At 37.3% G+C, this 13,519-nt stretch overlaps 2 protein-coding genes across 8 annotated transcripts; both read left to right on the top strand.

Moving 5' to 3' along the window:
- The first annotated feature begins 230 nt into the window (after positions 1-230).
- Positions 231-7,557, top strand: LOC147556066 (WW domain-containing protein). Of its 4 annotated transcripts, none has more exons than XM_086663809.1 (11): positions 231-679; positions 1,876-1,965; positions 2,508-2,629; positions 2,798-3,374; positions 3,475-3,616; positions 3,781-5,180; positions 5,458-5,537; positions 5,637-5,732; positions 5,821-5,894; positions 7,088-7,220; positions 7,376-7,557. In XM_086663809.1, the coding sequence occupies exons 1-11, from the start codon at positions 598-600 to the stop codon at positions 7,457-7,459; spliced, it is 2,880 nt and encodes a 959-aa protein (XP_086519935.1). In that variant the 5' UTR covers positions 231-597; the 3' UTR covers positions 7,460-7,557. The 4 variants fall into 4 exon arrangements, with proteins under 4 accessions (XP_086519935.1, XP_086519937.1, XP_086519934.1 ...); XM_086663811.1 differs by having other exon boundaries at positions 259-679; positions 1,876-2,233; XM_086663808.1 differs by lacking the exon at positions 7,376-7,557 and having other exon boundaries at positions 303-679; positions 7,088-7,369.
- Positions 7,558-10,050: 2,493 nt separating this feature from the next.
- Positions 10,051-12,852, top strand: LOC147556067 (tRNA-splicing endonuclease subunit Sen2-1-like). Of its 4 annotated transcripts, none has more exons than XR_015235171.1 (2): positions 10,051-10,516; positions 11,953-12,852. XR_015235171.1 is itself a non-coding variant. In XM_086663901.1 (2 exons), exon 2 carries the CDS (start codon positions 11,983-11,985, stop codon positions 12,694-12,696), a length of 714 nt encoding a protein of 237 aa, XP_086520027.1. In that variant the 5' UTR covers positions 10,103-10,178; positions 11,953-11,982; the 3' UTR covers positions 12,697-12,852. The 4 variants fall into 4 exon arrangements, 3 of the variants coding, with proteins under 3 accessions (XP_086520027.1, XP_086520026.1, XP_086520028.1); XM_086663901.1 differs by having other exon boundaries at positions 10,103-10,178; XM_086663900.1 differs by having other exon boundaries at positions 10,275-10,407.
- Positions 12,853-13,519: the final 667 nt, after the last annotated feature.

Consider the following 13,519-nt stretch of genomic DNA (forward strand, 5'->3'; position numbering starts at 1 on the left):
ATGTGTCGTATTCATCGCGCCATCCTCAAGATAAATAATCTGGACCGTTGATCATTGAGAGAATTACTAAAACCCCCGGGTTTTGATAAGCTGATTACTAAAAACCCCACCTAGTACTAGTAATTACTAAAACCCCCACCTTTCGTTAGATTTAACTGAAATCCGCCGTTAGTTCATGGAAAATGACTCAATTGCCCATTTACTAAATAACCACTTTTGGCAACCAGCTTATTACAGAAAAATAAGGTGCCTTCGATTGAAACCCGGGGCGCTTATATCTCTCTAACCCTTCTCCCTTACCCATGAACGAACCAGCAAACCCTCGATTGAAAGTTTCTCCAGCAATCCCCAACGAACCAGCAAACCCTCGATTGAAAGTTTATCCAGCAATCCCCAATCCCCTACCTGTCGACGATTTGAGAAGGAAATCGATTGGAATTACTGAATGCTCGATGAACTAACGGCGATTTCCCCTACCACTTTGTAACTGAGAGATCTCATCAATTTTAGGTTTAATTCCTGCAATTTGGGTACCGTTTCGTGAGTAAGCAAGTCGAGTATCAGGGTTGATCTCTTTCGGCTTAATTCTCGATTTTGATGGGAAAGAGAAAGGAGCGTCGTTTGGCCGCACAAGGCGCGTCTCGAAGAGTAAAGCTAGATCTCTTCGCGGAACCCTCTGGTAATCAATCTAATTTTTGAATTGATTTATCTTTAATGTCATGTTTCTCTCTATTCTACTGCTATCTCATGATATGCTTTGATTTACCTATCAAGCTTGTTTCGTTTCCACGCTTGTAATTTGGTGTTTTGGGTGTTTCACAATTCAAAGTTTAAAACTTTGTGTAATTTGAATCTTCTTTAGGTTTTCAGAAGAACATTAGTTCCATCTTCTTATTGAGTTCTTCTCTTATGCAAACAATTTGGTTATCTTTAGCTTAAATTAGTGCAAAACAGTAAAAAGAAAAAAAAAAAAAAAATCTTTTTTGGTTTCAATTTGCAAAAGGGTAAGTGTGTATATTTTACTCAACATTTAAGAGTTATTCAAGAGACCACCAAAGATCTTTCTGTTAATCGAATTACCGATATCTTATCTTGTTCGTTGTAGTTATAGAAAAATTAGTTCATAGTGTTCTCGGTTTGTAATAGTTGTTGAAATATACATTAGTCCACCTTAATAATGATTTCCTCCAGATATGAGTTTGGGTGTGACAAAGCGTCTATAAAGATAATCTAATTCAGTTATTCTACTTATTTTATTTTTCTTCGGTTCGTCCAAGTTTTTGATACAACCCAGCAAGGCAATTTTGTTATTTTGCTGTTACCTTAAGTGGCACAGGAGGTGCGGAGCTTGTATATATAAAGTTTAGATTTGTTATATTGCAGCCTTATGCTGATAAAATATGTTATGGAACTTTAAAAAGCCCAGTTCAGATATATTGTATGTGTGGCTTAGGTTATACACTTATGTCTCAAGTGCTAATGTTTGAACTTCCAACAAAAAAAAAGTGCTAATGTTTGAAAAGAAGCCACTCAAAACACACTCTTGTTCACATCCAACTTGTCTTATTCCTAGGTGTCATATTAGAGAAAGGTTTTAGTGAAGATGTCCCTAGCCTCGCAGATTATCCTCTGAGTGTTTAAGAGTGAAGACTTGTAGACACTCCAAAGGAAGATAAAAAAACAATAACTTGGCTTAAAAAGAACACAACCATAGTTACAGTTCCACAAATTCTTTTTTATTTGCTGACATAGTTTCCCTAATGTATCGCTTTTTCTACTTTTTTTTGAAGCACGAGAGTTAAGAAATCTGTAATTGAGGCATCACAGTTAATGAAAGTTACGTTTTAATGTGAATAATTCTTTTATATTTCGTAGGAGAATTGGGAAGCTCTGTAAATGACGAGGTTGATGAGGGTCTGGACCAAAATAATCGTGCTGGAGTCCCCTATTCACAATCTCCTTCAGGTGGGTTCCGTCATTTTTGCTTGAAAGGAATATGTAGAGACGACATGCCTGCAGAACATTATTTTGGTGGAATTTGGAAATGTATGAAATATTGTTTGCTCCCAAGAATTGATTTTCAGATGGTAAGATGGCTGAGGGCTTGGGAACATTCAATTGTCGGATCAAGTTGAGCCTCAGCAAAGTTAAAAATTGAATGACTCCCAACCTGCTAAGCCGTTTATGCAGCATCCCTTCTGAAGTTTCCGGCAGGATAAATATTTCATTCTCGGTTCGTATGTCTCTTGCTTTTTTGGTTTATGCCTTCTAACCTCTTTTCTTCATTGTGTTCAGGTTGTCCATCTCAAGTAGGCCTTAAGTGCGCATGATGAATAGTTACAGTCGGCCTTCATGGCCAATATTCTCTTTAGTTGTTCACGTTGATTAATAAATAGTGCTTGATATCTAATGACATCTGCTTTGTTGATGTATATTAACATGATCGCTACTTCATGAATCTTCTTATCGATTTAAGTGCAGCATCTTACAAAATATATCTTTTCCAGGTAACCAACAGGACAATCCTTTGATGTTACTTGAGCAATACAGTGATGATGATGTAGACGAGGAGGAACATAAGAGGCTCAAGCACGATTCAGATAATTCTTCAATTGAACAAAATGGCAAGGTGATTGATCGGGTTTATATCCTTTTGCTTTTGTGCTTATTAGCTATTAGATAGGTTATGTGTTTGCCACATGCTTGACTTCAATTAACATTAGCAAACAATATCTTATTCAATCTTTCTGAGGTACCCACACATGTCAATTTAACTCTGAGTTTATGTTTTGGGTAGGCTGAAGAGCCTGTTAGTATGGAATGTGAAGATGTGGAAGACAGAGCAGAAGGCTCCGCTGCTGATCAAGTAAAAAAAGAGGACTTGCAGAAGGCATTTGCATCACTGGAGGCACCAAAGGAGTTGGACTGTAAAGAATTTAAGGGAAATGATTTTACTGCATCAGTAGATGCCCTTAGTAACGTGAAGACAACACAAGTCACTGATACAGGGAATTCAGGAATTCAAATCAGTGGGGATATGACTTCTGTTTGGAAAGTAGTGATGCATGAAGAGAGTAACCAATATTATTACTGGAACACTGAAACAGGGGAAACGTCATGGGAAGTACCTGACACTTTGGTTCAGAAAGCAGAAACAGAAGCTGGAAAGGAAGAACCACGTAGTACTGATCACATGGGAACTGATAGCACTTTGCCTTCAGATGATACTGTTGCTGATTCAACAGAAAATTTGGTTAACGATTCTCATAAGTATGACAATGGACTTCAAACTGATTACGACAATGGTCAAAACAAAGACGAGGACCAGGAAGTTTTAAATTTAGTTGCTGATGGTAGTCTTACAGAATTAAGAGGTAGCACCAATATAAATGTATATAGTTAAAAGACACATATGAATTATTTTTTATTTTATGCGTTATTATTTCCTCTCATCATTCATATTATCTTGTTTAGGTTCTGGAGGGTCAACCCCAACAGTCCGTGACGACAAGGAAGACCACAAATTGATTGCTAATGAGCATGATGAAGCAGCACTTTCAACTCGTCTTGTTGATTATGGGGAATATTTGTTGAAGACATTGAAATCATTAAAAAGGTAAATTTCCTTTCCACTCTAGAGTTCAACACTTTTTACCTTTTCTTGCATTCAACGATTTTGTGTGTAAGTTTTATATATTATTTGTGAAAAAAATTCTCTTAAACTATTTTCTTTTGTATCCTATGTTAATCCTTGGTACCTGTGTTTTTAATCTATTTCAGCTCGAAGGATGGACACATCCAAGGACATGACAAGATTTCAAAGTATATGTTGGAAATTCAGATTAGACTTTCTGATTTCAAATCACTTTCGGCATATGGTTCATCTCTACTTCCATATTGGGTGCTTTCTGAAGGTAGACTTAAAGGGATCGAACGTGCCATTGATGATGAAATATCTCAGCTTAGTATATCTAAACAGATCAATGAAGTTGAGACTAAGACCTCTCTAGGTGGAGATCAAAATAAGCCATGGCAAAGCATGGCTGTAGTGTCTGAAGTCAACGGAGAGGATCAAGATTTATTATCTAATGTTCAACAACCTCCTCCTGGTGTACTAGACTCGTTAGAAGTGATTAGTCGAGAACCAGAGAGCAGTTTTGCTGATGATGGAATTGGTGAACCGGACAAGGAAGAAACCAGAGAGTCTGCATATCCATCTGAGTCTGTTCCAGAACACAAGCCAGATGCTGGGCAAGATGTAGATATGGATGTGGACATGGACGTTGACGATGAAACCACTAGTGACCAAACATCTGGAGATGTATCAAATCCTGGTTATTCTGCTTCAGAAGATATTGTAGCTCAGCCAGCTACATGTGTGGAGTACCAGACATCTGTGCTTGGAGATGAATTTTCCATCCCACCTCCTCCAGACGATGGATGGATTCCTCCACCTCCTCCAGACAATGAACCCATCCCTCCGCCTCCGCCTGACGAGCCACCAGTACCTGCTTATCCGCCACACACACCATATTCTGAAACAGTTCAAGCTTTTCCTTACACGGAGCAATACACTTATTCTTATCCTGTATCTGGTTATGAGTATTATGGACCTACAATTCCTCAAGTCTCAAGCACTAACTATTACGCAACTGCTGAAGGAAACCAGATTAATGATCCCCAACAAACGCAATATTATGGGTCTATATCAAATCCATATCCAGAAGCTGCCTCGGTCATAGTTAATCCTGTGGATTCTGTTGTATATTATAATTGTAATGCATCAGGAGCCATTATCAGTAATGATGTCCAGTCGACTGAAATATATGTTGGATTAGCTCCTGCAAATTCTTCTTCTCTTGCTCCTCCTGATCAAACAGAATCTCGTCAGGGCCTTGTAAACCCTTATAGCAGTTCATTACTAGCCCGGAAAGTTGATGCTGATGTAACTATTTCTGGAAAATCTGAGGCGGCAACATTGTCGGTTCCACCTTTTTCTGCAACAAACACTGTTCCAGTAAAAAATGATGTTTCTGCACCATCAACAGCTGTTTTCTCTTCCTCTGCCTCTACAATATCTGCATCATCTTACTCTGCCTCTACAATGGCTGTGTCATCTTCCTCTGCCTCTACAACAACTGTTGCCCCATCAACGACTGCGCCAAAAGCTCAATCAAAAGGTATTATTGTTTGATTTACTGCCAGAGAAATTCGAAGTCTATTGCGACTCTCTTATGGTCGAGTAGGTTTGAATTTGAACACATGCCATTAGGTTTTCTTTGTTCAGTACTTCAGTTTCTGTGGACCTATAATCTGTGACTTCTGGACCATAAGTGAAAGAATCCTATACTTTGTTACTATACCATGTCTAATGATTTCTCATGTGTACGCTAGAAAAATCCATTGTTCTTGCTTCTTGTCTTGTCTCTGCTTACTAGTTGTTTCTGTCTTTGTCAGTGTTGCGTAACAAAAAAAAGATGGTAGCAGTCGCTCCAACTATGAGGTCCAATAAGAAGGTGTCCAGTCTAGTGGACAAGGTAATATATGGTATTTCATTTTCTATTAACTTATGGGAGCTGTTGTCATGGTATCTAAGATCATCTACCTAACGATTCAATGACATAATATTTTATCAGTGGAAAGCTGCCAAAGAGGAGTTGCATGAGGATGATGAAGATGAGCCTGAAAATGCCTACGAGATGTTAGAGAAGAAAAAACAAAGAGAGATAGAGGTATGTGTTACGGAACAAACATCATTTTATTTTAGTACATTGTGTTATTTTGCCTGATTTCTAATATTTACGATTTGTGATCCTGTAGGAATGGCGTGCACGCCATGTTGCTAGTGGAGAGGCTAGAGATAATGCTAATTTTCAGCCTCTAGGTGGTGACTGGTAGGTCTCACTTCGGTATCTTGACATTATCTTGCATGTCCTCTCAGTTGTTTTAGCTCCGAGGCAGCATTGTTCTTTAATTTGCTGCCATGTAGGATATTGTGTTTATCAGTTTGAAGCTACAAGCTTGAGCTATGAGTTTAACTTGAATGATACTATTAGGCTATTTTACATGGCTAGCGACATATTAATATCCAAAACTTGTATGTCGTATCAGTATCCGAAACTGGTATGCAAAGTAAAAAATCTCAGTACGGGTCACCGCAGCATACCTATATATCATGTCTTAGTCATTAGACATGTTATAAACTCCTTTATCTTAACTCGTGTTTTTCCTTGTACTTTGACCATTGTGTAAGTATACAAAAAGAAATCAACCTAGAGGTATTGTATGGACAAACACTATATATGTACAAATTCGTACAATATGCCCAGTGGAGTAACTGCGGATATCTGGCCTGTATCCATCCAGCTTAACCATGCAAGGTTTGAAAATACGATTTTACGCCTCAAGGCGGTTTGCTCTCACAAGGCGAGGCGGTGCCTCGAGGCACGCCTCGATGCGTAAAATACGAAAAAAAAAAAATTCTAACGATAATGACATCAACTATGTAAAAACATATTATAACAAGTTTTTGTAACTAAATACCATAAAATATATTAAAACTTCAAAAATAGTAAAACTAGAAAGTATTCATTGTAAAAGTAGAAGAAGAGATAGAAGATGGTACATGTAGCAGGCTAGCAGCAGCCAGCAGTAAAAGTAGAAGCCAGGGACTCAAAATTGTAGAGAGGGAAACACTTGCCAAAAAGTAGAAGAGATAGAAGATGACTAAAGAAGTAGAGAGAGTCTAACTTGTAGCAACAAGCCATCAACCAACAAGAAAAGTAGAAGAAGATGACTAAAACAGTGCTTTTTTTTTCTGACCTAAAAAACGTACGCCTTGAGGCGCCTCGGGACCGCCTCGCCTCGATGCGCGCCTCGAGGCGTATGATACGGTAGTTTTTTAGAACCTTGTAACCATGCCTATCCAAAGTATTATCGGCATAGTAGGATGGACTTCTCCTGTCGCCTTTTTGGTTAAAGCACTATTTATTGCTTGTCTGAAACTTTCATTACTTTCCTCTTACCTCAAGAACTGTTGTGATGAAATTTATAACGAACACTTGTTTCTTTCCTTTATCTGGAATAGGCGTGAACGGGTCAAGCGCAAGAGAGCTCAAGCAAAGAAAGAAGCCATTGAGACTCTAACAGAAGCACCCACAATAGAAAAACAGCCACCAGATTTGACTGAACTTGCAAAAGGCCTCCCATCTGGGTGGCAGGTATATTCAACTCCGCTACATATGCTAATACCGAACCTTTCCTTCGAGATTAGTAAACATGCTCTAATAATTATACTAATACCCATCTTAAACATCAAAGTCCTTGTTCGCTTACCGATCATTTAACTAATGGCATAGTTTTGTGTTCATGACAGGCTTATTGGGATGAATCATCAAAGGAGGTCTATTACGGTAACACCGTGACGTCTGAAACAACTTGGACCAGGCCTACAAGTTAAACGTCATTTATGAGAGATCTAAGTTTCTATATACTTTTTTTGTAAAAGTAATCATGTTGAATGTTATCTACATGAGTAGCAAAAAAATTTTCCATCGATAATTATGTCGTTAGCATCTTGTTTGATTCTTTTGATTCCATTTTCTCAAGAAATTAGGGAGTTCCTTTCGCCCAAAGCTGACGAAGGAGACATCTTGAACTCCCATTACAATCTTGGATAATGTTTCTAGTTAGGTCTGCTTAATGCCTAGTTTTCTTATACCAATGATCTGATTCTATCTAGATAGAAGAAAGTCTTTCTTTTGCAACAGAAATTGGTGAGAAAGGCAATCATTCCCATGCTTGGTGATTGTTCAAAAACTCATCCCCTTAAAGGCGAAGAGCAGCGACGTGACATAGTGCAATCCTATCCAAACAATCTATATTATGTGCGTATGTGGCTGACTATATTACGTGCGTATGTGGAACTCTAACGGAAGAAGTCTGCCCAAATTTTTGTACCAAATACTAAAGTAGATTTTAGATCCTGTCTTCATTTCAAAGAACTACAAAGACGAATTCTATAAGCGCAAATGTTTATGAAGTTTGACATTTTTCGGCTCACACCCAACGTGTCCAGTTTGCGTGAGATGTTCAACCAAATAAGAATTTTCACTTCAGGTCCTACCTATTTCCTGTCCTTAGATTAGTCATACGTTACCTAGACCACTTATCGACTTTAATGGTTAAGATGGATACTTGTTTGGAGGCCTTTACAGATAAATCATCCCTAAACTAAAATAGGTAATTCGGCAAAAGAAGGCTCTAAACGGAAATCCAGCCGACTTTAGACCGTCGCACTTGAGGTCCCCGGCATATTGGGCATATTGGCTGGCGCGGAAGCGTGTTTGAATGATCTTTTTTTTTTGTTGAAAGGCGTGTTTGAATGATCTAATTTTTAATTTCAGTCCTTGGGAAGTTTCATATTCATTGAGTCGTTCTCAGAAACTAATTTGAATCCGCTGATCAAAATCGACGGTCTAGATATTAATAAAAACCCATCTCCTTCACTACGCTGCATGTTATCAAAGGTATGCAACCTCTCTTCAGTCTTTTGCTTAAATACATGAACTGTATAATTAGATAATTGCTAGTATCCGACTAGCTTCAGTTTTTTACCTTAAGTTTTTCGTTTTAACCTCTTGTAGTTGTCAGACTGTCCTCAACATACACCTACTAAACCCTAATTTATTTGATGTGCCAGATAGTATTTGAAATAGCCTAATCCACGATATCGGTTTTACCTTTGTTTTCCTCAAATCTTTATTGTTTACAGTTCTTTGTAATTTTATCATGTTTTAGGTTATCTGTATCATACAGAGGGTTTGACATGTTTGGCGATAACCTCGGACTCAGCTCTGGCTATAACTGGTTCAAAGGATGGTTCTGTCCACATAGTGAACATAACAACTGGGAAGGTCTTATCCATTCTAGTGATGCTTATACAAATTACTTTTGGTTCTTCACTATATTGGAGTTTCGGTATATAATAAATAGCTCTCTGATAGGAATTCTCTCTATTCTTTCCAGGTGGTTACTTCTTTGGTTTCACATATCTTAAGCCCGCTAAAGATCTTCGGGCGGATCGGGCAGCTCATTTTCCACCTTTGAGGTGCCCGCGCCTCGTTAGTGCCCGCCAGCCAAACCGGGCTTCGTTCGGTCACAGACCGAACGAGTCCCGGTTACCGGAGACTAAAAATTTCATTAATAAAAATAAATTTTTGGAATTTTATTTATATATATATGTATAAGACAAAAATTTCATCAAAAGAGATTTACACCAAATACATAAAAAAAGTAAAAAAATTACATCAGTAAAGAACCCTTTAGTCGCAGGCCATTAGATAAATAAAAAAATATCTTAACAGTCTAAGTATTTGTAGGTTGCTACATATAACAATAATTGTAGTTAGCTCAGCGGTTGAAGGGAAGCTTTATCACTTGTGTGGTCGTGGGATTTATTTTTCCGTTGAAACTCTAAAACAAGAACGTAGAGTATTCCGTGCTTAATATTAATATAACTTGAAACTTGATAGATTGGTTAGAACTCAAGGCAATTTTAGGAAGACAAAGAGGGTTTTGGGTTCAAACCCCAACAACCACCCTTTTTGGTGTGTGTTAGTTTAGGTTTTTAGAATTTCTTAAATTTGTCGATTTTTCTTAACCAATTTTAGAATTTTCTAATGTACTTTAAATTGAATTTTTGAAAGAGACATAGTAATTTTTTAGACCCCCTGAAAATAAAGTCCGGATACACCACTGGGAGTGGGTGCACGTGCCCCTATGTGGCCTCACCACTTATTACAACCTGGCGACCACGTCCACAACCACCCCCACCACTCTAATCATCTCCAAATTCATAATTAATTTAAATCAAATGTCTCACGGGAAAAAATAGAATTAGAAAAATATCATCAAATCCACTTGACTCCGGTTTATAGTTTCCAAGAAGTCATTTTGAGGCGATCACTTTATTATTTTTTGATTTTACTTTTAAATCCGCATCAATAACGTATATCATGAGGTGATCAGGGAAGAAAATTTGGCAGTTATCCGTTTGTTTTGGTCTAGTAGTCTGTTTTCTATTTTTTTCTTTTTAATTTGAGGACGGGCAGCCGGGCGGGAAAGGAGAGTTTCAATTTCTCAAATCCACAACGGCAAGGAGGAGCCGACCAAAGCAAGTGAGTTAGGGTTTATCTTTAAATCTCCACTTTCTCTCTCTCACGAGGGCTTCAACTTGAACTTCTCTCAAATCTTTCTTATAATTAAAAGTCCATAATAAGTCAATAGCAAAGAGCCGAGAACTAGGGTTTTATTTTAAATCCAACGTTGAACTTTCTCTCTCTCTCAAGGGTTCGGTTGAACTTTCAATTTTGAAACACTCCAACGTTAGGGATACTCAGATTTCTGGTGAGTACTTGATTTGATTCTAACTACTTCGATTTGTAATTTGTAAAAGATGGTTTAGGTTGTAGACTTGTACCCCAACTGTTTGATGAAATTCCTCTATCACCTGAAGGTTAGAAATTGCAAATTAAAGACTTCAATCAATTGATGATTATGAATTATGAACTAAATGATTCCTACTTTTTTTTATAAGTTATGAATCTTAAATTAAGTTCAAATTTGTTAATTAGTCGAATGTTCATTTGTCGATTATTGGTTATGATTTATGAATTATTATTCTTATGAGAAACACTTTTACATGTATTACATGCATCATAGCTAGAAACCTACTTATAGTTACTTTTCGTTAAAAATGGCTACCATCAAATTAAAGCTTAGCTTCATCTAAGTTCAAATCCTGGCTCTGCCCTTGCATAAGCCCACTTGTTGTATTTTTATTGAAGCGCTCTTGAGAGCTTATTTTGACCTATATAATTGACGGTCAAAGTTAGCCCACGCTCGGAATATAATAATAAGTCATGCTCCCAAACCAACATCCGGTACTTATCAATGCTATAAAATAACCCGAAATAATTTGGACCGCGGTTCAAAATCAACAGTCTAGATTATCGAAAAACAAATCAAAACCCTGGAAGCCCATCTCCTCCCCTCTCGATCGCACATCAAACTCAGAACTTTTCTCCCACTGTCCCACATCACTTTGTATCCATGACTGAGAGATATCATCAACTTTAGGTTTGAATACTGCAAGTTGAAAACATGAACCTGCGAATTGTGTTACATATTGAGTTATACTTACATGTTGGACCAGGCCGATGGTTATAGATTGGTAGTTCATTTCGTATGCTAGAATCCCAAGTTGGGGCGTCAAACTTAAGTATCTAGTTGAAGAATCGCTCCATATAATGTGAAGAATCGTAAGAAGGATTTCTATTTCTATTATAAATATTACTAGAGCCAAAACCTTAGCTTTTAGTCTCTCTGTTGCCTTAAAATATAACTCTATTGTGTATACCCATGAATTATTAGTCAAAAGTACGATTTACTCTCGCTTCTCTTGAGAGATTTTGATATGTTGCAAATTGAGCTGACTGTGTTTGATGAGTGCAAACTTATAAGGAGTTTTGCAAAATCACCTAGGTGGGTAGATAGTTCTTCTTCAATTTATACTTCCGATGTTTAATTGGTCCTTTTATCTGCAATTGCCAATTCGTGGGTGTTAAGCCAATTGTAACTCATTTATGATTCTTCTATAATTAGAAGTCCAGAGAGAGTTTATTTTCAATTTCTTGAGGCCTTTTTACTTCTGTCATGATAACTGATTTTATGTGCTAATGGAGCGAAAAAGAAAGTTCTCTTCGTCAATGTTATACTGGATTGACTTTTCGGATACTAGTTAATAGTTATCTTAAATGGTTTCATTAATACATTGATAGCACAGAACATACAAAAATAGTTTGTTATTCTTCTAACGTTTTGTGGGTTTTCCATAATATTCTTATTTTAATTTTTCTCGTTTAAAGCTTTAAACAATTTATTTTGTTCTAGGAACTCTAGCGTTCTCTCGGCATAATCATAATGGCACCAAGATGGAAAGGAAAGGATGCAGAAGCTACAGCTCTAGCAGATCCCATGTCAAAAATAATTGAACAGCTTCGATCTTCTCTAACTCAATCAGGAACAGAAGGATTCCTTTCAGGTTCAGTAGTTCTTCTCTCTGTCAAGCTGGAGCAAATTGATCAACTAAATAGATCTTGTTTTGGCCGACCTAGAATAACAACCGAGAAAGAGAAACAATGGTTTCAGATAAGCTTTGAAGAAGCTTTTTACATGTCCCATTCTTTAAAATGCCTTAGAATTTTAGGTGAAGATAAATGTCTCAGGACGGAAAAAGAGCTATGGGAGTCCATGAAATCAAAACGAACTACATTTCCACAACTCTACATTGCTTATTCTCATCTCCGAAATAAGAATTGGGTTGTGAGATCAGGCCCTCAATATGGTGTTGATTTTGTAGCTTATCGTCATCACCCATCCTTAGTTCATTCTGAGTTTGCAGTTATTGTTCAATCACAATGTGAAGGAGATGACAGTGATACAAACTTTCGACTTAGGGTTTGGTCTGATCTTCAGAGTTCGGTTCGTTTATGTGGTAGTGTTGCTAAAACATTGTTGGTATTGAATATTAGCAGAAATGAACAAGATTTTTCATCTCCTTGGCTTCTGAATCAGTATGAAGTCGAGGAACTAACAATAACAAGATGGAGTCCGGAGCAATGTCGCGAAGAGTAAATGATTGACTTGAATCTTGTTTTAGCTTTCTTTAAATCTTTTGTTGTTTATGCAAAGTGATAATAGAAGAATTTTGTCTATCTTGTTCTTTGTTGTGTAATTGTATTTGCTAACTCGATAATTTTCAGGATCAGGTAGTCCTGTCATTCACCATCATCAGTAAGTAACAGTTTTGCAAACTGTCAAAAGAGTTTTCTTGTCAAAAACATGCAGACCTAAAACCTACTGTAAATTGCTGAAAAATCATATGTAATAGCACTTATAAGTCTTTTATATGAGAACTTGTAAGTTATGAAATGCCTCTAAGTTCTGCCAAAATGTGACCTTACATAGTTACATGATAATTTGTTTTTGAGGATGGTATGCAGTCTGTTATACCATTCTCGGCCTACCATATTACTCAAAAGGAGGAAGTGAGCTTGCCAATGTAGTTTGTTTTCGAGGATGGTATGCAGTCGTTATACCATTCTCGCCCGACCAAAGTGGTTCTTGTGGACATAGCTAGCTTATGAGCTAGAGAATTACTGAGTATTTACATATACAAAATACAAACCTAATTACAACTCATCATTAGTCCAATCTACTTGGGAAGGTCTTCTTTGAGGTTGCTCCAAACAATTAGATAAGTAAAGGATTAGCTGTGTGATAGCTATTTTGGTTTACAATTCCCAGGACTCAGTTCAAGACGAAAAGTTCACTGCCGTCCTTGTAGACCTTGTAGTTACTCACTAGGAAAGGTTCAAAGTCGAAAGACTACCTTCTTCCGATGCAATGAAGTTTTGGATATGAGCTCGACCCGACTCGTCAATATATCATAGTAAAA

Source organism: Eschscholzia californica, unplaced genomic scaffold, assembly GCF_041429995.1.
Source record: "Eschscholzia californica isolate CP2 unplaced genomic scaffold, dmEscCali1.0.p SCAF_2, whole genome shotgun sequence".
NCBI lineage: Eukaryota > Viridiplantae > Streptophyta > Magnoliopsida > Ranunculales > Papaveraceae > Eschscholzia > Eschscholzia californica.